We start from the raw sequence: 26,767 nt of genomic DNA, 5'->3' as shown, positions 1-26,767 counted from the left end.
TCTGCTGGGAACAGATTTCTAGGTTGCACAGGGCACCAGTGAAACTGAATGAAATCAACACCTCTCTATCAAGAGACAAGACTCTTCATCTATTCTGGTTTGATACCAATACAGATTTAATTTGACCATAGTTGACCTCTAGTGTGAAAACTAGCCACTCCCCAAAAACCCAAAGGGCTGAACTGCAGAAGTTTGTATCTCCTCCCCATGGTAACAGGTATGCTCTAATCAGAGCAAACACACAGAACTATTCAGGGCAATTGGAAGAAAAGGTCAAGACTGCGGTGGCACAAGTTCTGTATTTCAAGTGAAGAGGTGGAAAACGGAACTGGAACTTCATTCTCGAAAATAGTACATGAATACTATTGAGATGTTCATTTCCAGACACATCTGGAATGGGGGGACAGACCCTGGGAGAGAGAATTACATATAGTATTTACAGTCCTGCAGGATCTACTGTCAGGGATATTCCCAGCTGAATCACAGGAAAGCTTGCTGTTGCTAGGTTCCTAACTACCTGAAAGGACAGGGATGCATCAGAGCAGGGGATATGCTTTGGTCTGGTGCAAACCAGAAGGCACAGGGTATAGCCCAGACTCTTCCAGAACACCTGGAGAGCCCAGGAATCACAAGTAGTCAAAAATAAGGTAATTAAACAGAAATAGCAGCTGCTTGATGACAACAGTGAGTTCTAGCCCTACAGCTTTTCTGTCTGCCGTGTTCTTCCTTCCCTAAGAGCAGTCTCAGGAATAGATTTTCTCTGGCTCTTCACAGTACTGTTGGATCACCTCGGCAAGGTCAAGACACCGCAGAATTCGCCATTTCTCAGCAGCCAGCTCCTCCTTGGAGACCTGGCCCAGCAGTTTCTTGGCAAAGAGGTTCTGATCCTGCATGAAAAGGCCCACAGAAGACCTTGGGACTTCAGGGAGGTTCTCCAGGCAACCACTTGTGAAACAGAAGTTGATTTTCTTTTCACGTCTCATCCCTGGTCCTCTTTCTTCAATCCAAGTCAAGGGTCTAGTGTGAAGGAGCAGTGAAAAAGTATTAATTAAGAAATTAAATCAACAATTCTAATTTGTTTGGGTTGTTTTATCAGTATTTGCAGAAAATGCCCTAATAAATGCACCATTTTTGAATATCAATTATAGCATATTTAGGCAATGTGTCATGACCAACATGCCTTGTGGTTATACAGCTCAACAGCAGATAATAGTCTTAACTCTGCCGCTGTTTCATGCCATGATTTTCAGCACACCATCTAAGCTCTGTCCAGCTTTGTTTTCCCCATGCACAAAGTGAAGCAAGCAACATCAAGCTACGTCATAAGGAAGAGGGAAGTTTGTGGGCTGTTTGTCTGTGGACTTGGATGAAAAGTGCAGTTAAAATTTTTGTACATAATTCAGTCACAGCTAAACTCAAAAGGCCCTCAATGTCTAGTCATTCCTCCAGCAAGAACAGATAGATTTAAATCACACGGGTACATAATGATGACCCAGGTGCCACTAAGCGAGCTGAATCCCAGTGAACAAATTCACTGACACAGACACAAGTGTCCATACTCTCTAAACTTTAAAAATGCTTCATTCTCATCACTGGGAGTACTTTGCTGATCCTAAGAATTATACCCACACAGACTCTCAAGCAAGCCTTTCTTAATCAGAGCAGAGTCCTGTCTTACATCAACATGATAGCACAGTCTCCAAACCATGCCTGGTGGTATTGGCTATTGACTTGCATAGCTCACACCTTCCTTCCCAACTCTCCATCTTGGCTGAGAGGAAAGGACATGCTGTGCCACTTCAGGGCTCTTAACAGACCCAACACTGCAATGCCTTTGAGAAACAGCCCTCAACATCAGCCACAGTCAGAATGCTCCCTTCCTGGTCTTTTGTCAACTGCCTGAACCGTACCATTGCCTTTCTGCAGCTCATTCATCAGCACTCACTACTACCTGTGTTTAGAGGATGCACATTATTTTTCTTACTTGGTTATTGATGGCCCTTCCACACTCCTTTATGGCCTACTTTAGTCTGCCACTCACAAATTATGAAGGCATCAATAGCCTGGAAGAATAAATTCTGTCTCCAAGTACTGCCCATTAAATCTTCAGTATCATTAGACCTGGAAAGAAAGTCCTTGTCAATCTGCCCTGAACATATTCTGCAGAGTGCTCACCTTAATGTTTCTGCACCTCTCATCTTTTATACTCCAGGATTCAGTTTCTATACTTGTATCATCATATCAATTATTCTTTGCTCACCTGTACTTCCACATCTCCACCACTTCCCCTACAAATTAAGCATGGCCAGATAAACCTGACTGAACAGAATGAAACAACTGGAGGGGGAAAAAAATACCCAAATCACAGTCTGCAAGAATGCACCAAAAAAAAAAATCTCAGAAGACTAATAAATGCAAAGACACCATGTGTTTTAGGAAGACTCAGGACTATATGTTACTGCAAGCCAGAAGGGTGTTTGGGGGGCATATTGCTCAGTGTTTTCAATGTTTCCATCCTACTTCCCTGAGGTAAAGGCCGTTGATCTGAGTCAGAGGCAGGTTGCTGAGCAAGCTGGGCTTTGCTCTGACTTGACAGAGCCGGTTTTATATTCCTATGATAGTAAAGAGTCACAGAGGATTCAGGCCACTGTTACTCAAAGCTGCTTTATCTCAGGTGGGTAGGCATGAAGAAACCACTGGGCAGGCACAGGCAAAGATTTCCATCATGTAATAGCAAGGAGCTCTTGATAGGATCCAAATCAGGCCCTGTCAGTGCAGGATCACCTCCCTGAGGTGATCTAGAGGAGATGCACACCAGTGATCAGGCTCAAGTGTATGCCTTCTGCTCTAGCTTGGGAAGCCACTGAACCAGAAGCACAAACACGCAGAGCAGGCAGAATTTATTCAAAGTGATTAGAATGACTGATTTAGATCAGTGAGGAGGAAAATGTGGGATTTAGTAATATATTTATCTTCTTCTGCAATTGGATTTTTAGTCATATTCCCAAACAGAGGTCGATTCTACTTGATTGGTAAGCAAAGTTCATTCATTTTTAATTAATAACAACTTCTACTCTGAAATAAGCCTCTTGTTTTGCTATAAAGATAAGTATGTTGCAAGCCCACACATTATTTAAGCAATTTTGTAGATTAAGAAACAGATTTGCATTTTATGTCAGAAAATTGTGAAGGGCTGTGGCTTTTTTCATAGACAATTTACCCACTTTCATTAAAGATTTGTATCAAAGTATTATCTAGCTACAGATACACTTAGTTATTTAGAAGTGTTAGTAGAGTTACTTACATGCAACAAATCCAACATTTTTGATATCTGAATAAAGTCAGGTTACATATGTTGGGTAGTTAAAGAAAATTTAATCAAACACTAACAAACCGCCTTTATACTGACTACAAAGCAAACAGGTCTGCAGTGAAGAAAACACCCTGACTTTCTATGGCCATTTTGTCTTTCCAAATTGTAAACTGATAGCATTTTCTCAGCTACATTGAAAAAGACTTTTTGCTTTTATAATTCCCTTTTTCCTCAAATAACAAGTGGACCTCGCTGGACTGCAATAGCTCAACAAACCAATATGAAGCAAACACTCTTTGTACTGCCAGAAGAATTAAGCTGGTTTCGTGCTTGAAAGAATTCTGGGTCCATTCAGCTTAAAGTTTTATGCAGCGACTTCTGCAGAAAGCATCTATTACATAATTTTCTATGAATGTTCAATTTGAAGATATTTAATTATTAGACTCTGAAAGCTTAGCTTTCCACAAAAACATGACTTCAAACATTTCTTGTCAGTATATGTTTAGGAAATGTCTTGAACTTCTTCTAAACATTTTCCTTGTAACTCTTTGAAAATGCCAATATTTTTAATTTATCATTAAATCAATGAGAGGCTCTCTTAGCTTGGGTGAGAATTAGATAATTGGACCCTATCCCTAGTAAACATTAAAAGAAATGCTGCCCAAATCATTATCTCTCCAGCTTGCACTAAAAATTGATTTCTGACATTTACTGAATCCAAGCTTTGTAATCCTGGGACAGGAACTGCAGTCCCAAACCAGACGTGCTGTCAGTAGAGGTTTGGCTCTTCCTGGATTGCTCAATCCTGTATCACAGAGAGGCTATCAGCTCAGCTGTCTTGGACACACAACAGAGGCAGAGGTCATCCCTCAAATAGCTGGGTGAAGGCATTAACATACACCTACCTCCAAAATCCACCTAGAGCCAGACAAGCAGCGAGGGTGGGCTGTGCAGTGGAGACAGACTATACCCTTTACACAAATCCCTGCTTAACAAGCAGAACACAGGCTCCTGCATTCTGCACCTGCTGTATTTTCCAAGGCAGAAAATAGGATGAATTAACCTGATTTCTCAAGGTTACTGTATTCATGTCTTTCAAAAAAGGATTGGATAGCTCTCATGAAAGGCACAGACCTTTCCCATCCTTCAGCAAAATAAGTTTGAGCAAATTAAATCTGTAATGCCACCACCATTACTGCTGGGCCATAACTTCACATGACAGAGAGTGGGCCAAATTCTCTCCTGCAGTAACTCCCTTGACGTCAGTGGGGGAATGTCAGCAGGAAATATGGCCCCAGCACCGAACACAATACAGGAACGCTATGTGATTTTCCACCCACCCTAAATTATCCCAGAGGCATAAAACTGACTGACCCCAAAGTTATTAAAACACTTATGGTGAGAAAACACTGATCCATACAAATAGTAGTCGCCAAGAGAACCAAATATTGGTTAGTGGTGAGGAGCAGGGGAAAAAATGTAATCCAGAACCAGTTCTGTATCCAGCAAATATCAAACATAGCAGCTAAGGACTAGCCAGGAGACAGGACAGCCAGGGAAATGTTTAAACCACCCGCTAGTTCCATCTGCTGGAATTAGTTCAAAATCTCACCCTATCTAGATCTTCACAGCTACTCAGGTTACTAGCAAATTGCTAAGAGGGTAAACAGAGCTTGTATACAGAGTTCTGTCCTCTCACAAGTGCATTTCAAAAGGAATTGGAAATGCTGTTTTATTTAAAGATAGAGGAAGATTGCTAAGACAAGATGATAATCCTACGATAAACTGCAATGGGGTTTCTAGAGTGGCTGATGAAATGCTTAACCAGACCTGTGGCGAAGTTAAGAGTTTAAAGGAGCACTGATTATTCACTGCCCAAATAGCTAGTCCTTCTTGTTACTACTTTACACATTTATCTAAAATACTGGGTTAGGTTTGGGCTTTTTAAGAGGTCTATCAGCATATCTGCAATAAAATAAAAAAGGAACAAGGAGTTCCATCACCATCAGATAATTTCTCTCTACCTTTTCATATCAGGTAATTCTCAAATTGTATCCTGTTGCTTTAAACTGACATTGTAAAAAACTTCAACTTATTTGAAAGGACATGAACTCTGCACAGACGGTCCAGAATGACCAAACCTGAGAGTTTCCACCACTCTCTGAACCAAGCTGAGTAGTCAAGTGACAGAATGAAATACTGGGGACTTACTTCATCGTTATAATATACCACTTTTTAGCAAGGCTATTAAAAATATCCTAGCTGATAGGAAGGATATTGTCACCACACAATAAAAGGGAGATGAAATTCAGTATTATAAAATGCATCTTTAAAAGACATGTACACTTTCATGCCAGCCTCCACCCATTCTGTTTCCACAAGAGGAGAAGAGAACTCCTGCAGGCAGAAGTCCCGCAGATGAGGAGCCTGGCTCACGTGCTGCCATAGACATTACTCACTTCTTGTTTGCCGTCTGAAAGTGAACAGTCATTCTGGAATAATCCTTATCCTTCTGCTTCTCTCTGGTGGCAGAGGTAACAGTGAGGTCTCCAAAGAGGTCAATTAGCCACGTCAGACGAGCAATTCCACTGAAAGCTGGGAATCCTGATTTGTTTTCATCAAGGACACTACCTGGTGGAATAGAAACTCTTGAGGAACAGGAAGTAGAATAATGCCTTCTGCATAGCAAAGGATGAAGAAACTTCAGTGTTGCAGGGTTAAAGATCAGGGTGTAGAAAGGTCAGTGGATGGACTGAATAGGAAAGTCAACAAACACATTTAATGTCGAAATGGATCAGTTGACAAGCTGTGGCAGAGAGGGCTGCACAAAGTACATATACAACAAACCCTTCAGAACATGTTGAGGACAGAAGGGTGTATGTGGATTCAACAAGGGAATTATCTAGAACCAGTACCTGTGTCTCTACTCAGTTTATAGACAGTCTTGTGTGAAAGGACTGAATGAAGCTTGGAAGCACTGGGGAGCAAATCCAGACAGACTTTTGATTTCTTCAGAGCTACTGACCTGTGAAATGCAATGTTCCCTTCACCAGGTCTTTCCCAGCCACTTCTTTTTTCAGCTGCTTGTACTCTTCAGTAAGAAGTTCAATGTGCTCCACATGGAGTACTTTACCTGCCATTAAAATAACAAAACAAAACAAACAAACAAACAAAAATCCACCAGGACAGATTAAATAAAAGTTTTCATGCATGGCTCACAAAGTGATGTCAGGAAGAAAATCAAACATGGAAACATGGGCCCTGAGCTGAAGCATCTATTTGGGTTAAGAATTTTCAAAAGACAACAAATACACAGACTGCAGGAACAGCAGCCACTATGTTTAACAGAAACTCCCTAATGAAACCCAGTACCCAGCTAAGGCTGTAACATGAGTCTTCAGAGTAATGGATGGATTAATTCTTGGCCTCTTTCCCTTCACATTTCCTTGTTCCGCATTTTTCCTCCCAAGGCAGTAAGAAAGAAAAAGGAAGGGGAAAAAATAGCATAATGTTCAGATTGGAACAATATGTTACGGAATACCTCCCTCCAATTGCAATGAATTGGGCTACTTTGAAATAGAGGTTATCCAATACAATTTAAATGTGTACTTCATTCAGTATGTGTTTTTCTGGAAGATTTCCAGGAGAATCATTGTAGGCTGCTAACAGTAACTGCTGCTGCTTCAAGAAAAGAGCCATAAATTCTGCTCAATGGGAAACCATTCGGTGAGCAACAAGGCAGTAACTGGTGTTGGTACAGGGAAACATCAAAGCAGAAATCCTACACCTCCAGTGTTTCAGGACAAAAGTCACAAAGGAGATCTTTAAGAAGCAGTGGCATAAGAAGTGCAGCTTGTCCAAATGATTTGCACTCTGCTTCTGCCCAGCACTGCTCTTCCCCTTGCAGCCCCATTCATCCCCATTGGCCCCAGATGAACTGCCAGCCTCTGACCCTTTGCACCACTGGGATGGGACCACACACTTTGTGGAAATAAAGAGATTTTGCTTATAGACAAGCTGTCTTTCAGACAGGAATGCCTTACTGGCCTACAGTAGCATGAGCAGCTGTGTGTGGCCAGCACATCACAAATGCTAGAAGTTAGGAAAGCTGTCTGCAATTTCATTTCCAGGGGGAGAGAGGACAGGGAATTGCACAAGTCCGATAGCTGCACTCATCAAGTGCTTAACTATCACAGTGACAGAAGTTTTCCTCTTTAACTGCATTCTAAGCATTACAAATAGAGGCTAGAGTTTTTGTGAGGGCAAATATACCTTACTCTTAGCATTGACATTTGTGTGTTTGCTCCCCTGTTGGCACAAGTCTTACATCCTAGACTGGCACATCTCTGAGACAGTCATACTCCCTTGCATGTGATTACTAAAAGTAAGCTGGAGATTTGCCTTTGAGTTCTGTGCCTTTGGTGTCACCCAAGAGGTACGACAGCTTACACTTCTGAGAACAAATGTGTTACCTTTCTGCTCAGCCATCTCCCAGAGCTCATGGGCTGCCTTAGCAGACAAAGCCATGGGGTACTCAACAAGGACATGTTTCCCAGCTTCTAAGAACATTCTGAAAGGGATAAAAGATCAGCCATTAAAAAGAATATTATCCTAATCCTCTCTCACCATGCAAGCTGTTTCTCATTCCCACAGGCAGCTTCACATGGAGAGATGCACAACATGGAGTAACAGGAATAAAGGGCACCTTTCCTAGGAAGGATGGTGTGGTGGCTACATCACGCACTTAAACAGCAGGGGAGGGGGGTTTTAATTATTCTTTTGCCACAGAATTCTCTCACTCTCATCAAGTTGCTAAAATGCTACAGTGTTGAGCACTGCAATTCCCGGCTTACAGATATGTAAGCAGTAGGAGTGGGGCACTGGACTACCCTTCCACAATATAATCTGTGAGGAAAGGCTTTAAATCCTGTTTTAAGCTGCCTGTCCATCAAACACAGGCCTAGAGGTGTGGAAATGGAATTACTTGGGAAATTAACGCATCTTAAATCCTACTCTCTTCCAGGGCTTATTGGTGCTCTAGGGAACTCACTATCATTCACTTCAGGCCTCTAGTCTGGCAGTCTTTCCTCAGTGTTCATATCTTCTCCTGCAACAGCTTTACACAGCTCCTCTGTGCTCTTAAAATATAGGGGAAAGGGGAAAAAGAGCAGGGGGAAATTCCCCCCAACATACCTGATGGTTTCTTCATGGCTTTTGTTCTCTGTGCTGATGAAGGCTGCATGGATGTCTTTGTTTCTCAGAGCATCTTCCAGGCTAATCTGCTTAGCCTCATTAATATTGCCAAAACTTCTCCTGTATATTTAGCATAAATACAACCAGAGTATAATTGTCATGGTCCATTCTTCCCAACCACATGTTGTGTAGCAGTACTTAAAAATTGTTCCCATGGACCATTGAGTTCAACCACGGTATAACAACCAGTTCCTTACCTAGAAAGAGCATGAGCACTTACAGACAAAAGTGGAATGGAGAAGAGAACCAAAAAAAAAAAAAAAAGGACTAGTGTGCAGGTGGTGGTATCAGTCCAGAAACTGGCCTGCTATTGAACTGTCAAGTCCTTTTGTTGTTTGGTGTTTTGGTTTTTAATAAGCACTATTAACAAAGAGATGTTGTAAAAGAGTGACTTGCAAGAGGACAGTGCTCCTATGGGAGAACTTCTCCCAACCATCCTGGATGATGTGGACAAAAGCACTCGAGATGGCAGGGATGCACACAACTGCAAGTACAGACAAGCAGGAGAAGAACAAAACAGATGCTTGGCTGTGATGGCTTACCTTGCAACACACACAGCATGTCAGTGCTAAGGGGAAAGCTCTCTTGGGCAGTAAGCTGAGCACAGCTCCAGCTGAAAATGAAAAACACAATCCCTCCAAAAGCCCTTTGCATTACTACTGGCTGGAGTAGGCACCTTGATAATGTTAGGATAGGTGACAGAGGGCAGGAAGGCATGCCACAAGCAGGACTTGAAAGCAAAGACAGGTTGTGATTGTGTGTAATGGGGATCCAAGGAAGATTACTGTGAATCATGCATTTCAACAGCATTGTTTCTCAAAAAAACAGTGGTGGAAACCCTATCTTCAGTGCTCTTCAAGGTTACCTGTAGCACTGGCAGAGGCATCAGAGAACCAAAAGAGTGTATTTGGTCGGAAGCTAAAGTGTGTGACCTGATCAGTCCTTTCAGTCTCAAACAACCCTGCACAATTTAAGTACAGCTGGAAATATACATTCACAATCTGACATACACTAAAGGTACTGCCTATTTCAAACTTTTATGCTCCACTGTAATGGGTCAGACAGCACAGCAGGACTGCCCAGAGGAAGGTCCACTCTACATTTCCACAGCTCCAAACTAGTGAGAAAAACTCTTGTTCTTTAAGAAGCATAAGAAGGATAAAAAGCAACCTTATTGCATGTAGCAAATCATGGGATTTTCTTTAGATATCTACAGGTTCAATATCTGGTTAAAAAAAAAATACTAGAATTTTATTATGAAGTTGGAGTACTGGGAGCATTAAAACATGTTTTTGCAAAAAAAAACTTTTTAAAACTCCATATAACTTTTTAAAAACACTTTTAGAAGTGTCAGGCAGACACAAGATCATTAGCGCACTGCACTACCTTAAATCTACAAGAAATTTCACTCAGACAATTTCTTTTTATCACGAAGATTTTACAGCAAGAACATCTCTCAGTTTTTATTTTAGTAATTTCTGAAAGATATCTCACTAGGGTAACCTATTTGTTCCCTCTTGCAAAGCTTTCTGTGCTCACTTCTCAGCTGCCACTCAGAATGACGGGCATATTTGCACAAACTTTCCCTTTTTGGCTTGAAAAAGAAGAAAAAGCATTGCAATACAGACATTAGACAGGCTACGACGAAATTTCTAACCTGGATACAAATCCAAAGAGTTTCAGGTGCTCAGAAGGGCTGGAAGGCATCGGATTCATCAAGTCTCGGATTCGTGCTAATCCAGCAATTCCAACTCCAACCACCACTGTACCAAACATTTTGCTAATCTGTCCAAAAGAAAAAAAAAGGCAATTTTTTTTTTTCTTGTAACAGGGACAGGTGCAACTGGGAGAGAAGGTGTGAGAATGGATACTCTTGATCCCTGCTTTCATAGCACCAAACCTTATTCAGGTGTCAGCAACCAACAGAGATGTGATGCCATAGGCTACTGAGCTCACTCACATCCCATTGAAATGGGATCCAGCAGTTCAGCCTGTCATAGGACTGGTCTTGAGATTTGTATTTAACAGCTCTTAAATCACAGCTCCAGCAAAGTTCTTCCTTTCCATGAATAGAAGGCAGACTTCAAAGGTGAGACATTATTATATTTATATTGCCACTTCCAAGCAGGAAAGGAGCCAAAAGGTTCTGCAAACCCAGCAGAGCTTTATATAAACCCTGCTAATTTCCTGAGTGCCTGCAGCACAGTGCCACACACACAGTTCCAATGCTCAGCAGCATAGCTGTAATACTTTGGGACAGGAAGCAGAGAGCATCTTTGCGTTCCCCACATAACCACCAGCACATCCTACAATGCCAAGATGTAACCAACCACTGAATTTGACCAAGATGCTTGCTTGACATTTCCATGCCCAAAGAAAGCTCTGACATCTCTTTAATGACAAGCAGGCATCTCTTTAAGATTTACAACTCCCAAATGCAATTGCTGACACAATTGCATAATATAGAGGGTGAGACAGGTATTGCACTCACTGGCTCAGCTGCTGGGCCTCTGGCAATAAATTCTTCAGTTGGTTTTATGATTTGCTGTTGATCTGCGGAAGTACTTGACAACTGATGAAACCTTTCCAACCTGCACTGTTCCAGCACTCTGGGGACTAGCAACACTTTGAAAATTAATTGAAGATTTACAGGAAAATGGCCTAAAATGAGCCATGTCCGATCAGACCCTCTTCATTTTTTGTTCCTTCCATCTAATGAAAGCATCCCTTCAATCGCTGTTTCTTGTTTCAGTCTTCTTCCTGCCACTGCCAATCCCTTCATTTGAGTGAACTCTTTAGATTGTTTACACTACTTGGCTGCAGCCCTTCACATCTTTCTGAGATTGAGATGGGTAAATGGACAACCCCACTTAACCCTCCTTGTGCCTCTTGTCTGACAGGATCACAGTGCAGCAGAAAAGCCATAAGTGACTGTTTTGGCAGTGCAAGAGGTTGACAGCTGCTGGCACAAAGGAAAAAAGATCCCCTCTCCAATCACATGCCATGTCTGTATTTTGTTTTACTTTAAGCTCCTGCCTACGGCGTTGAATGCCACTCATTTTACATATGCCAAAAAGATACAAAGATAAAACACAGAGCAGCATGTTTAGTGTAAGAAAATAAATTAGTGATATATCAAAGAGTTCTCTAGGGGAATTACAGTGACATTTTATTACCAAGTATTTGAGGTATGGCACGATGACATTATTCGCCAGGGAAGAAAAGTGCGTAGGGCTGAGGGGGGGGGCGGCCCACAGGCAGAGTCCTGGTCTGGGCTCTCCATCACATTTGCTTTTCTCTGTGGCCAAAGAGAAAAACAGACAGACTTGTAGAATGACCTCAGCTGGAAGTAGCCTCAGAAGGTCACCCAATCCAAACCCCACTCAGCTGACTGTCCCCATGGCTGGCAATCCTTCAACCTCCCATGCCCCTGCCACAGTTTGACCACTGTCACAGCAAGAACTTTTGTTAGTATTGTAAGGCTCCAAACAACCAGGATCAATGAGACTTAAAAGGGCTTATGGTTGTCCACGTACTCTGAGTTAGATGCACAAGAGAAAGAAGCTATTCTCAAGAGGTCAAAACAACAAAAAAGATTTTACTTGCGACTTTAGAAAATCAGACAAATTTGGCAAGTTCAGTGCAACATTCAATCAACAGGTAACAGTTTTTAAAGCATTAACTTGGCTCATTCAACTTTGCAAACTCAAAGACAGTTCAATTTTAAGTTGCTCAAAGGTCCAAGAAGTGGGAATTAGGAGAGCAAGAAAGAAAGAAAACCAGAAAAGGTAGAAAAAAATCAAACCTAGATACCAGCTCCTGGGTTCCAGCGGTGTACAGACAGGCATTCCAAGAGTCAAGACATCTGACTGCCTTGTGTTGGGCCTTAAATACCCCTTGGCCTTCCTGGGCCCTTCCCCCAGGTGGGACTTCTGGTCATTTGGCCACTCAGGGCTAGGGGCTCCAGAGGTGGGGTGGAGCATCACCTCTGGTGTGCCGGGGACTGGCAGCCACTGCCAGGCTGGGATACAGGCTCTAGGGTGTACAGGGTAGGGCACTGCCCCTTCCTCCACACACATGCAGCCCGTAACATCTCGAGACATCTCTTTCTATTCTCTCACAAGTCCAGCTTGAAAAGAGCTGATCAGGAGCTTACTTTTAGGTCAGAAATTTTCAAGGTTAGTGGAGTGTTAAGCTGTTAATATTTTCCCATTGCCTTCAGCGGGATTGGGAGTTGGAGTTCTACAGCAAACAAATTCCCCTGAACCTCCTACAGTCATGTTTTTTCCAAGAATTTTTTTTTTTTTTTTTTTTGCTGGTGAGCTGCTGACCTCCGCTTCAACAAAGTGGAGAAAGTGGAGGAGCTGACTACTTTCTTCAGGGAACAAAGAATGTCTCTCTGCAGATGCTCAGGTAGCTGAACATCAATATTTTTGCCTCTCCTTTGAAAAAAGAATTTTCTAGTTTCTTCTGATCTCCTCAAAACTAACATTTAAGAGAAGCAAGATGATTTCAACCTAAGAACAAAACCTGTTACTGTGCAACCTGTTGCCATAGCAACCAGCCATTTGGTCCAGGTCAAGGGTTCAGTGGCTAATACACTGAAAGAGACAGATATTAAATGCATGTTCTGGAACCTTTGCTTACACACGTAGGTAAGAGAAAAACTGCTGTGTTTGCATCCCTGCTGCGGCTTTTTATTACCCTTATTTTGCTCACACACCAAAATCTGCAGCTGCTCAGAGAGAAAAGTGAATTAGGTGTTTTTCAGAACTTTTTTACAAACCAGGTAAGAGCAGAATACAGAATTCTCATCTGAGAGCCCAGATGAATATATAAAAGTTTACTTCTTCTTTCAAATGTTTACAAGAGGACAACAGCCACAATAATCTTTCAAGTACAAAAATGATGAAGTAGGAAACCCAAATTACAAACTGCTCTGCCTGCCTTTCACACCTTTTTTCTTAAAATCAGTGATCTCTGTTAAAGCTTAAATAAAAAGATTTCAGAGGCATTTTGAAGGCTGATGAACTTCGGTTCCTGTCATACTGAAAAAAAAGTCATTGTAAGTGATGCAACAGGATCCAAAAGCATTTTCTCCACCCTTTGCTAACTGGCTGTATGAAAGCAAAGAGAGCTGATGAGAAGATTAGGAGGTGTCTTTCATGCTCACATGCAGTGACTAAGGAATGCCTCTCGCATCACAGCAGCACCCACCCTGGCCGGGTTGCAGGCAGCCTTGCCAGGCTCACCACTGGTCCCCTCTGAATGGGGGCAAGGGGGATGGATGGTGGCTGCCACAACTGCTGTAGAAGCTCTTCCCCACTGACAGCCAGCACAAGTGGCTCCTCTTACCAAGGGAGATGAGCCCTGCATGACACAGAAAAAGAGCTGAGAAAGGCAAATAGCTGAAGAGGATAATTTATTCTACAACAATATATTATTGTACCATCACCCCTCTGCTGCTGAGCTTTCTGCACTTCTGCTGTGTATTTCCTGCATAAGCAATTAACAAAAAAAACAAACAAAAAAAAACAATAACAACAAAAAAAAAACCCCAAATATTCTTGCAAAATTTAGCAGCAAAACAAACAATGGAGTAAGTCCAAAGAAATCCATCACCCAGCACCAGTGTTCCCCCCCAGCGCAATCACAAGTGGGACCCAACATCTCAAAACTGCTAACACTCACGGAGATAAGCCTGAGGGAAGTGAGGCTTACCTCTATTTTGTGCAATATCACTAAGGCTATGCAAAGTAGTGCAGAAGCAAGCTAAAAGGCAGAACTTAGGAATTATCTCTCCTTCAAGAAAATTTCTCATGGCATGTCTAGATGTTACAGAATTAGTACAAGCACCTTCTCCCATGATCTATAAAGAATTTCAGCAAGCCTCCTGCATTTTCCCTGCAGTTTACAAACTCTTGTTCCCAGAAATATGAATGAGTGACTCACATAATGTCACAGGCAATAACATAACACTGATGCAGGAGGCTTTCCTGAAGCAATCTCAGCCTGGTGTTTTAAAGCGTACTGCTTAAAGTGCCACATGCATCTTAAGAGTAGCAAAACCTCACAGATAAATATTTAATCTGAAAATACTGTTGTCAAGTACCACCAGGGAACACCAAAGAGAACCCAGGACAAAAGAACACATATGTAAAGGGGAGGGAAAATATGTTAATGATTTCTGGGAAATTATTATCATATGTACGTTTTTTCTGGGAAAATCAATGAATATATATGTAAAATATAGTATACAAACAGGACCTCTTCTGTATTCAGCATGCATGATTTTTGGAGGAGATATCTCCTTGTGCATCTGGCCAAATAAAGAATGCCGGTTTCATGATGCTACTGGCGTTGAGGAGTTTTTATTTTTACTGATTTTTGGTAGCAGACTGAGGAAGTTTTCCAGCACTCCCTTCAGATGAAATTATTGTTTAGACATCATAAAAAATACTTCCTCTCTTACTGCAGCAGAGCCCTGAGATGAGGGCTGTGGAACATTCCTCAACAGAAGTTTAGAGGGAAACACCAGACAGACAACAGACAAGATGAAAATCTGAGGTTTCTCTCAGCCCTAACTTTCTGATTTCAAACACCCAGAGACCTGGTGGATGCCGTACTCAGGGTGTTGGTACATGCTACAACCTGCGCCACCACATCTTGCTGTCATTGTCTACCCTTAGCACGAAACCTCTGCCCAGAGCATAGAAAGCAGAAGCTAAACAGAGTGGATTCTGTTAATGTTGTTAGTGTTTCCTTTCACCAATGAAAAACTCACAAATACTCCAATTTAGCAGCCTATCCAAAGGCATAAATACCTTTTTTTTCTGCAGGAAACCAGTTACGCACTTCTGTATATGCTGAAGTACCTCCTGGAAGGAGACCCTGCACAGGTTCCTAACTGAAGATCTTAAATAAAAAGGCAAAAAAAATTATTGTTTGAATTCAGTTAGCATGATGGATTATTTTTGCTCTGCTTTTACTGCAACCTAGAGAGAAAAGTAAAGTCTTCTGCAAGAAAAAGATAGCCAGAAAGGTAACCCCCAATGCTTTTCACCACTTCTCTTCAAAACATTAATTGAACATAAAACGAGAAACAGAAATTTTCTCAAAAACCTGCCAAGACCATCTACATTATCCACATTTCAGAGGAAAACAGCAGCACCTGGAAATAATAGAGCAACCATGTAGATTTTCCTTGAGAGTTGTTTGTTATGGACTTAAATATCTGCCCTGCCAACAGCTCTTCATCTCTCCCACCCATCTCTCTGGCCATCACAACCCAGGCCACAGCCTTCTGACAGGCACACCAGCTCTTGCTGAGTGAGTTATAACTTCAAGGCACCAATGCTCACAGAGGTTTGCCAGCAGAAAACAATCTCTCATCCTAACTGGCACCACTGTACTTTGGAAACAGCCAGAGGGGACTTTTCTTCCTGGCTTTTAAATGCCACTTGGACAATATGCCTGCATTGTTTCACATTTATATGCAGGTTCACCAATGAAATTATGGTTTTCCAGCTGACTGCTAAAGTTGAAGTTGATATAGTTACACTGATATATGGACAGATGCTGTGTTAAACTGCCAAACAAGCACCTTTACTCTATTCAGCAGATGGCTGATAATAAAGAACTGCAGTTGTACCAGATATGCTGTCTCCGGCATTAATACCTGAGCAGGAGGAAAACTTTTATTTAAACACAGTTCTGCTAATCCCAGAGTCTGCAGTGGTCCTGACACCCATCACATGGCTGCTTTCCACAGCCTCCAACTCCATATTTGAAGCAAAATCATCTCATAAAAGTAATATAAAACCATGAGAAGTACTGAAAAAATCTGAAGACCTGGTTTTAATATGTGACATATTCCACACTGCGGAGGACTGAAACAGAAGGTCTGTGATGTACATGCATGGCTAAGAATGACCATTTTGTTCTGTTCTCTTGCCTGTAGTCACCCATTGTGATTCAGATTTGGTTGCTAGTCTGAAGAGGAAAAACACTTTTAAAATAGCTTCTCTACATATCTCTGGGACTTATCTTCAGTCAGGTTCATTTTGTTTGAAACTCAAATTACATTTCAATATACCTACACTGTTAAGTTTGAAACTACCCAAGATAGTACTGAGCCTGCTTAAGGGCACCTGAAAAGTTAATTCAAGATAGACATGAAGGTCTCCAGTTTTTATTTTATAAAAATATCTCCTTAAAAAAAATTAAACTGTTACTTATAATAAGTTTCCAGGAACTGCTCTGGACTGAATTGCAGAATGTCTTGTGAAACTTCTGGTGGGTAAATAAACAATTGCATATAACTGCAGCCTCATCACTGCTACTTTTTAAGCAAAGAACTGCTTTTATGTGGCTAATTAGCATATGCCTAAAGCTAAGAGAGCCACAAAATGTCCCCAAAATTTCTTTCAGGCTTTAATGATCTATAACAGTTTTTGAAAGTGAATTTGACACAGAGAGAAGAGAGAGAAGAGAGAAGAATTTTACACAAGCAGCAAGTCAATTGCTTTGCAGTAAAGTCCATTCAGGAGAATGGAGTGGTTTGGAGCTATCAGTGATTCACAGATCCTAATTTTCCAGGTGACCAAACAACAGTATTGCTACACTACTGATCTGTGCCTGAGAAAATAACCCTGAATAAAGCTAAAAATACTAACTAAAAAAGTGGGGAAAAAAGCATGAAATATCCTTCACTACATTTTTGACTTAACATCTGCATAAACACTAAAGCTATCACTAAGCTGAATCCTGCCAGGTCCCCAGTCCCCTGGGGACTATGAACCATGTCCCCTAGCTTCCCTGAAGAGCAATAAAGCCCCCAGAGTAGTCTCTGCAGAGCTAAGTGTCTGAACACCAAGTACTGAGACTCTGCTAAATACCTATTTCATACAAAGCAACTGCTATTTCATGCTTACTCTTAACACTTTAAAATTGAGAGCTTTTTGTGTTTGGGTTTTTTTTTGTTTTTTGGTTTTTTTTTTTTTTTTGGTTTTTTTTGTTTTTTTTTGTTGTTTTTTTTTTTTTTTTTTTTTTTTTTTTTTTTTTTTTTTTTTTTTTTTTTTTTTTTTTTTTTTTTTTTTTTTTTTTTTTTTTTTTTGTTTTGTTTTGTTTTGGATTTTTTTGGTTTTTTTTTTAATAAATTTTGAGAACTACTCTTCCATACCTTCATTTCTGGGAAAACTGCTCAGAGCTAACCACAAGAGGTGTAGATGACAGGACAGCCCACGAGACACGCCCAAGAATCTCAGCCCATTCCCTTCCCTCACTTATGTCGCTCATTTGGTTTTTGCTGTGTCACCTACTGAGAGAAGAGGCTTCTCCACCTCACTTGATAGATTGACAAGTGCTTTGCAGATAAAATCTGATGTCAGAAGAGGCTTCCAACCTTTTGTTACAATACAATTGAAAATGATGATGAACAAATACAGAAAAATGTTCTGAAATATTTTCTCACTTACTACATCTGCCCCTGAATTTTCCTGCCAATTACTGCAGTCCTTTCTACAAGCTCCTTCTTCTTCAGAGGGCCTAAAGAATGCAGAGCTGGGCTGGGCAAAAGCAGGAAAGCTGCATTTCCAGGCTGTATTCTTACTTTCTCATAGAAGTTCACTGGTTGACCCAAGGCAAGCAAATCACACCCCCTTTCCTATCAGTCCCCAGTTCCAGAACAGTGAGAACCTCTTTCTTCTGTAAAGCACTCTCAGACCTACTGACAATAACTGCAAAGTGAGAAGTAGGTACCATTACAACCTCTCTTCTTCATGACAGGAAATCCTATAAAGATCAGACATATAGAAAATATGATTATAACTAAAGTTTGCACTGAAATATCTATATAAAACAATGCCCTACAACAAACAACAAAACTATAGGTTTCTTCTTTTCTTCTCTTGTTGTTAAATTAATCTGAAACCCAAATTCTAAAAGGAATTATATGCTTGCCTAGCTTTAATCACAAGTAATCCCATTGATCTCAATGAGAATACTCCTACAAGCCCATTAAGAAATATCTCTTGCTGTTGACTGCAATATTAGTATGCACAAGAACTTATCCAGCTACAAGTATGTTCTTTTAATATCCTTATGGACTCAACCCAATAGATGATACCTATCTTCCGGTCCACTAAAGGTCACTGCATCCCAGATCTCTAACAGGCTGACCTATTTTGAGAATTCCCCAAATGAAAAAAGCACTCCTACTACACACCACAGTCACTATAAAGATACTGCTTACCATGGCTGATGACACCCTCTGCCTGCATTGCTACCATGACAGCAGCTCATAACACTGAAGACCTGCCCCATACTCTCTTCAAAGAAAACAATATACACACAGAATTTAGCTAGTCAGACAAGTGTCCTTTTTTTAGTTTTCTCATCCCCTAACCTAGAAAAAAAGTGTTCACCCTTCTAAAATAGAGGGTGATATAAAATTGTTTTTTCATTAATAACTAGATTGATATAAGTTATGAAATAAACTTTTGCATAGTGTTGTAATCTTAAAAATTATGCCCTATCACCTCTGTCATTTTATCAGTCTACCACTCAGTAGGATCTGCAAAATGCAACGGTTGCTCTCCATTCCCATTACCTTTTGGAAATCTATCAATGTCATAAATTTCTTGAGAGCAGGGAAAACCAAAAGGTTTTGAATAAAGAGTAATGATTGCAGTTACTCCCTCCTAACTTTAGAGCTCAGTATTTTTCATCTTAATGGGCAACACAACACTTAAGAATCACAAAGGCCAGCCTCTCTCTCATGAAGAATTAGTCTGCAATTCAATGCACTTTAGCAGTCAAGTAGTTGCAAGGTGCTACTTATCTGTTACATTTGTCCTAAGAAAGCAAACACCTTTTTGGAGGTTATCAGCCACTAGAGGGGGTATTTGGTATCTTACCGAAAACATGATTAAAAAGTTTAAAAAAACAAAATCATGAAGGTTACAGAAAACCTCTAAAAGCATATTTCCCATAGTACAGCAACCGCACATTAGGTTCTATGCGAAGTGTTTCAGGAAGAACAACGCTTTACTTGTGTATAACTGAATACAATGCAAAAGCAAGCCCCACATCTCCCAATGCCTAGGTTTACCCACATCAAACCCTGCAATTCCTGCAAGAAGAGATGTAGTTTTATATGCCAAGAAGATGGCTAAAATACCATTCGTTTTGATTTGACTGTACAGTTGGTCAGCTCTGAGCATGCCAAAACCTGAAGCTTTAAGCATGCCAAGGTAGAACCTGACATGCTCAGGGTTAATACACAAGCAAAAGAACAACCTACAAATTGGTTCCTATTTACAACTGTTTGCCTCTTTACAGATTCACCATTGCCAGATTTATTGTTCCATAAAGTCTCCAAAAGGACCCCAAAACACTGTCATCAAATTGGTCCAACTTCAAGCAAAGTAGAAGATTCTACTTGGCCAAAGCCACTCCAAAGCTACCTATATTTAAAACATGTCTAAAGAAAGATAAAGATATATTTCACTTGCTGAAGATGAATGCACAATAAATACAAAACTCAAAAAATTATTAACTGACTTGATGATTGAGTTCACACACTGCCACTAGCTGAAGAAGGGTACAGGATTGTGCCAGGATATTAACAGCATCATAGCTTCTACATACTTCGTTAAATCTCATCAGTTTGGGACCAGTGAAGCTGCTGGCAGCTTCAAAGACTCTCTCCAAAAATCTGTGTAAAAATAACTGTAATTGGTTGATAGACTTAAACACCAACCCTGCCTTCTTTATTTCCTTACAGTCTGCCTTCAAAGATGTGAGCTAGAAGGTTTTAGTGAAGCTGTCTGTTCAGAGGAGTATTTTAAATACACAACTTACTCAGAACCAGCACGGCCATGTAACTGGGATAAGAGAACCCAGTATCACCCTTCTTTCCTCTGTCAAATCAATGTGGACTATTACTTTATTTGTAACAACTATGGTTGTTATAAAATGGATAATATCCTTTCATAGGTAGGATCTGTGCAAGCACCTAATTTAGAAATAACTAAAACAGCTCTTGCAAAGGTTCAGGAGCAGACAATACTCTGGGCACTGGAAGAGGGAAATATACCTTTTAAAAGAGGCAGAAAAATAAGTGGATCATGGAAGTAAAAGATTGCCAGGAATGAATGCTTCCATTTGAAACATAATGCAAACATTTCCCCCTTGTCCCCTGATTTTACTAGACTGTACCCATCTCGTTTTTTCTGCAATAAAAACCAATAAATCATTCTGGTGAAATGATATAACAGTTATTCTTGTAAGAGAAGATCTTTGTCCCCACCTCAAGTTCATGTCTTTAACTGCACCACTCCTTTAAACACCCAAAGAGGCCACTGAGTTCTGAAAAGAAGAGTGGCTTTACTGAGCTACCACCATCCTGTGCTGCCAATAGTAACATAAATGCAATTCTAAAATGTCACACTAACCCTGTTCATTACTTTATTCGGCCTTTCTCCTTTTTAAAATGTCTGTCTAAATCCCTTCTTCCCTCCTTAACTTCTGCTAATTAAACTCAATAAAGCATCTTGAGGTTCTGGGAAAGAAGACTTGTGAGCATAATATTTATTATTTAGGCCATCCACATCTCAGGCATGACTGTGGCCCCTCCACAAAACCAGTTTTAAACACAAAATTTCCTTATTTATCATTAGAAATGGAAAACGAAGGCACGCTACATTAATATGATAAACATAAATAGTACAGGTGGACATCTGTAAGCTGTCACTCTTTTACAGATGCCCATCTTAGACATTAGACACTAAATCTCTGTTCTTCCCTCCCATGGTCAGACTTGAGTACATAAAGGCAGAACTTCAGCAGCTCAGAAAATGTGAATGACAACTGTCTGCCATAATCCATCCCACTGGTTTTGTTTAGGATCAAACTGAGTTGGACAAAGAATGTAATAGTGTGGCCAAATAACAGCTTGAGTCAAACTCAGAGATCACAGGCCATTTGACTACACTTGCTATAAGGCTGGATGGCTTTTCCTCCTGATGGATTTGTTCTGCAGTCTGGAATAGGAAAACTTATTCCAGATAGGCATATAAGCTAAAATAAGATCATGTAGAAGCTGGATAATAAAAATAATAATCATGAGCACGCAGTAAAGGAATGTAATTTTCACTTCTTTTTCTTAGAATAGCAGAATGGTTTGGGTTGAAAGGAACCTTTAAAGATCATTTAGTCCAGCCCCCCTACCACGAGTGTGATGTTTCCCTTTTTCCAGTCACTGGGGCCTTCACCTGATTGCCATGACTTTCCAAAAATGATGGCGAGTGACTTGGCAACTTCACCAGTTCTTCCTGCTCATAATGATTCTCTTGATGGAAAAGGCCATCTGCCAGTACAGCTGTATGAGATCCCATGGGCAAAAGATGAAGAGGTGGCATCTCATTTAGTACTCATTTAACCAAAAGAAACTTGAACTCTGGGGTTATCTGCACCTTCATACTTCCTTAGGAGTTGATAACTTAACAGCACCTAGGATAGGAGGACTTTCTGCCTGAGTACATGAACACAAAAACAAAACAAACAAAAAAAAGAAAAAAAAGGTGCCTCATACAACTTCCCGGTGCAAAATTCAGCCTTCTTCAAAGATACCAGGGAATTAAGGCTGTGTCCTTGAAAGCAGTACCCTTTCTGATGAAGCCTTATCAGAAAAACTGGGCTCGGAGCAGCCAGAGAATTACATGGCCACATCCCCTGCTTGCAGGGCAAGAGGAGAAAGGAAGCTCTTATCTACACTAAAACAAAAGATCAGACACTTCAAGCCCCCTTTTATTATCATATAATACAGCTATTTTTATGGTTCTTTTGCTATATCTTCATTATATCTCTATTGTAATATTACTAGGTCAGGCTGTCACCAGGACCTATTCAAAAAGGACTGGGTTGGAAACATATCACAGAAGACTATTGTTTTTAAATAGTAAGTAGAGTCAGGCAAACAACCTACTTATTTTGAAAATATTTATTCAAGAGCCCTCAGCCTTAAGGTCTAATTTCAGATGCCAGGCATATAAGAACAGGCAGTACATCTTAATTTGCAAAATACTGGGCTAAATGCATGGATAGCTATTTCACTTCTCTAAGCAAGTAAGTAAATGTAAAATAGACTTTAAAAAAATTCCAAATGAAAAACACATTTCCTAGGGCAAAAAACCCTGGTTTGGTTATCCTGACTTCTGGATGACAAACCTGACACATCTCAGATGCCTTGGGACTGTTTTTAACAGATACTGCACTCCAGGACTGCAAATCCAAGTACTCCATACTCACCAAAAACAGGCCTACCTCTGTCTTACACTGAACAAGAATGAAAGTAGACTAAGCCCATGATGTCCTCTAATGCCAGAAGTGTACCACCCTGGTTTATAGCCTCATCATGTAACAGTGAATTATCAACAGTACAGAATTCCTCCTTATCCATGTTTCAATCCAAGTATCTGAGTACTTCACAGATTTTTGCCACTAAAGAATCAAAGCTTTGGAGGAAGACAAAAAAACCAGAAATTAATCTGCCATCTCCATTCATATGTTATGAATCTGGTTTAATGGCAAAAACAAAAACAAAACAACAAACCGCAAAATCCCCCCTCCCCCCCAATCCTTCACATACATTTGTATCTCCAGTCATCAAGACCAAACACTAAGCACAGAGAGATCTCTACCAACACGTTGATCCCACTTCCAGCTGCACACAATTGTGCTGCCTAAGAAAAATCAGCTAATTACTCCAAAGACAAGTATGAGCAAGCCACCAAGATCCCTATGCTCATCAAATAACAGACTAACCAGTCTGCTGCTAATCCATGTCAGAGCCTGCAAAAGACAGTAAACACCGACTAAGGTCTGCTTTCCCTAGCAACAGAAAGGGTCACAAAGCTGTATCGCTTATAGCATAGCAAAGAATCACCCATGACGTTTTAACCAGAATGACTGTGGTCTCAACTTACCCCTCACATCCTGTACTACTACTTCCTTTGTTATTTGGGGACTATTCAATAATCCATGTTCTTTCTGACAGCTTTTCTCTCCTCTCATTCACAGAACAGAGATAATGACTATTTGATAAAGATTACTTTGTACCTACACATTTCACTGAGAGGGAAAGTTAATAAACACAGTAACACTACTCGAGCCATGAGAACTTCACATTTTATTAGCCAGTGTTGTGCAGCCTTTAACTTAGTATTTATATAACAGGAATATTAGCTGCCACAAACAGGCTCTTTTTAACTCTTTTTTCATGATAAGGAAAAAAAATAATTTAAAAAAGGTAGAAATCTATTTTATGCTAATTGTTCAACTCAAGTTGTTAAAGTGGTGGGTTGTACTCATCTGGAGGAACAAGATTAGCAAATGCATTTCATTATCTTTCCTAGTCAGGTGGGTTTTCTGCAATGTTTTCTAATTAGCACAGTAGATCTCTGTCTGAGTTGCAAACATTAGTCTAAGGAACACTTAAGTTTAGTTAGACAAGAAGCCAAAGCTCTTTTGCTTAGAGAGTAGAGAAGAAACAAGTCAAATGTATATTTATCTTTTTACTACAGCTGCACTAATTTTATAAAGTTTTAAGATGCAAGTCCCACACTTGGGCTTCACAGGAATGAGAACATTTGCCAAGGTTCAAAGCCAGTTCCAGAGGCGTGAGACAGCTCCTCAGCAACCTTTGTTCGGCTAAGTTACAACAGGGCATTGATTATCGGGAGTGGGGTTTTGTTGATTTTGGGGATTTTTTGTTGTTGTGGGGTTTTTTGTTGCTGTTTGTTTGTTGGTTCTTTTTTTTTTACTACAGGATTAAACTGCAAGAGTGCCTTGGCTTTCAGACTGTTTTTCTTTCCTAAGCCCCACTGCTTCCCCACTCAGTGAAGAAACCTTTTTAATGCCTCACTTAATAAGCTGCACTATGAGCATAAGGTATGTTATTTTAACACACTGAGCTCTACCTTCAAGTTTCAGAAAAATCTGTGGTTGCCTGAAAATTCGAGGTGAAATGTAACCACAATCCTGCATACATTGATGTTGCTGTACTGCTGCGTAAAAACACAGCAACTCCTTTCTCAGGGCATTATTGTCCCACTACCATATCCATCCAAACTCTGTTAGTTTTTCCACTTCTCAATTTTGTTTAGGTTTATCTCCTGTTGCCTGACTCTGCTTACCTAGGCAAGGATCGCAGTGCAGAGACAGCTTCAATGGACCACAGTACTGGTCATGGCAAACACACTCAGAATCTCCCTACAACTAATCTGCACAACATAGAGTACAACATTCCCTCTACAAGATGGATCAAACTCAGGTGACTTTAGAGTCATCATTAAAAAGCAAAAATGCCAATGTGCATTCTAGTCCTGTACCTTACTGAAGTCCTGACACCATGGTGTGAGATAGATTCCCATTTTCATTTGAAAACTGGAAAGTTAATTTATCCATTTATCTTCACTTGTTTTGACAATGCCAGTTAATTTTTAGTCCAGCGAGCAAAGCGGTCCTGTTCTTCTGCTGTGCTTAGTTTTCAGAGTCTATGGATACAGCAGATATTCTTCATGACAAAAGAAAAAAAAAAAAAAAAAAGTCTGCCCTTTGATATTTAAAATGAAGTTCCTTAGACCTTAATGTGGTGGTCTTTTTGGCTCACTGGGTTTGGGGGTGAGGAATGGGTGTTGAAACATCCAGTTAGCACAACTGGGAAAATAATGAGGTCACTAAGAATAAAAAGTTGAAAACAACACAAGTTGAGTCTCCTTTTTTGCTTGACAAAATAAGCACTGCCAGTCCTTTAAGAAAATATAAAGTATTTTACTATAAATTATTATTACACTAATAATATCTAATTATTAATAATTACTCTCTAAGTGGTATGCACTGCTTGTGACAGTTTTTAGTAAGACTAAGGCTTTCTTATATATACTGAAAATAATTTAAAATATTAACCCATTGATCTTTATATTATTAAGATTAAACTTCAAGTTGGATTTACATTATTGAAACATATTTGTCTTTATTTTCTCATTTATTGACACAAATGACAGAAAGTTCAAACTCAATGTTATTGATTTTTGGCACAATGTCATTCTGTATTCACACCTGTAACCATAGATCAAACAGCTGAAAGACTATCTTTATTCCACAAATGTTGATATGGCAAATCAATGCAAGGAATTGGAAAAAAAAAAATGGGGTAAAATCAGTTAATTAAACTGTTGCCCTAATCAACACTGGTTGTTTAGCATTTTTTAACAAGCTCCGACACAAAAGTTCAGCAGGATGCCAAGAGTTATATAAAGGCTGAGCTTGTCTTTTCACTGTGTGTAGACTGAGCCCTTGATGCATCTTTTTAATTTTTTTACATAGAGATAAGTGATAGCTGTGACTAGAACATAAAGTATTTATCAATGTGTTTTATGCACAGATTCTGTACTATATCTCAGAACATAAGAATCATCTTTCTCCCACCAAAAGCTGTCTGAAATATGGCCCCACCATGTCCCTTCATGAAAGGAAATTATTCTCATTCTCACTTTACACATGGGTAAACTGAGGTACAGCCTGCTTGATGGTCTGGTGTTTCAGAAGGGAGCATCAAATAGCTACAGTAAACGTGGATTTTCACAGGACAGGAAGGAAGCTCAGCACTTCTAAAAAGAAGTCCAGTTTGTAGGAAAGGTTTTATATGACCTCTCACACTCTCACCATGCAGTGCCCTGGCCACTCGAAGATGCTACTTGGCTACTTCCACATAATTTACAGGCTAGTACTCTGCTTCACTGCAACTGGACATTATTCCAAACAAAGGGTTATCCCCTTTTTTCCTTTCCCTCTGCTTCCCCGTCCCCAAGTGGTGGCCCGTCCCTTTTGGTGTGGAGGGTGTCTTTGGAGCAGCCAGGACAACGTGACTTGCAGGACTCCCCCAATCGTCCACAACCGAGGGGGAAACGCCGGTAACGAGCAATCCTGGGGAGGCGAGGAACAGAAAACGAAAGCTCTGCTTCCAAATCCTAATTACAGGTAGTAGGGATTAAGTAATTGCCACTAACCTCTCCAGCTCACAGAAGAGAAACGTGGTCCCGTTTAATTCTCTTCCGCTCCCTGCAGCTCCTTCTTATACAACGCTCCGCAGCTCCGGCATATCAGCGCCCGCACGCCCTGTCGCTGTCGCGGCGGCAA

At 40.4% G+C, this 26,767-nt stretch overlaps 1 protein-coding gene across 6 annotated transcripts; it reads right to left on the bottom strand.

Annotated features, from left to right (window-relative positions):
• Positions 1-280: 280 nt before the first annotated feature.
• Positions 281-26,767, bottom strand: BLVRA (biliverdin reductase A). Of its 6 annotated transcripts, none has more exons than XM_041425222.1 (8): positions 26,638-26,755; positions 15,391-15,481; positions 10,224-10,351; positions 8,507-8,626; positions 7,786-7,883; positions 6,339-6,446; positions 5,773-5,944; positions 281-1,017 (listed from the first exon to the last, which is right to left on the bottom strand). In XM_041425222.1, exons 3-8 carry the CDS (start codon positions 10,340-10,342, stop codon positions 744-746), a joined length of 891 nt encoding a protein of 296 aa, XP_041281156.1. In that variant the 5' UTR covers positions 10,343-10,351; positions 15,391-15,481; positions 26,638-26,755; the 3' UTR covers positions 281-743. The 6 variants fall into 6 exon arrangements, with proteins under 6 accessions (XP_041281156.1, XP_041281160.1, XP_041281154.1 ...); XM_041425226.1 differs by lacking the exon at positions 26,638-26,755 and adding an exon at positions 13,784-13,936; XM_041425220.1 differs by lacking the exon at positions 15,391-15,481 and having other exon boundaries at positions 26,638-26,767.

The sequence above is a fragment of the Onychostruthus taczanowskii genome, unplaced genomic scaffold (assembly GCF_017590055.1).
Source record: "Onychostruthus taczanowskii isolate IOZ18803 unplaced genomic scaffold, ASM1759005v1 scaffold88, whole genome shotgun sequence".
Taxonomy (NCBI): domain Eukaryota; kingdom Metazoa; phylum Chordata; class Aves; order Passeriformes; family Passeridae; genus Onychostruthus; species Onychostruthus taczanowskii.
The sequence above is the reverse complement of the archived record's forward strand: the minus strand, read 5'-3'. Positions and strand labels throughout refer to the sequence as shown.

Bases quoted from the DNA above. Each gene is read 5' to 3' on its own strand.
- BLVRA (XM_041425220.1), bottom strand. From the start codon at position 10,342: ATGTTTGGTACAGTGGTGGTTGGAGTTGGAATTGCTGGATTAGCACGA. The intron at 8,627-10,223 runs GTTAGAAATTTC...CTAAATATACAG, and splicing joins CTCTTTGGATTTGTATCCAG to GAGAAGTTTTGGCAATATTA. The intron at 5,945-6,338 runs GTCAGTAGCTCT...CTATTCCACCAG, and splicing joins GGGAACATTGCATTTCACAG to GTAGTGTCCTTGATGAAAAC.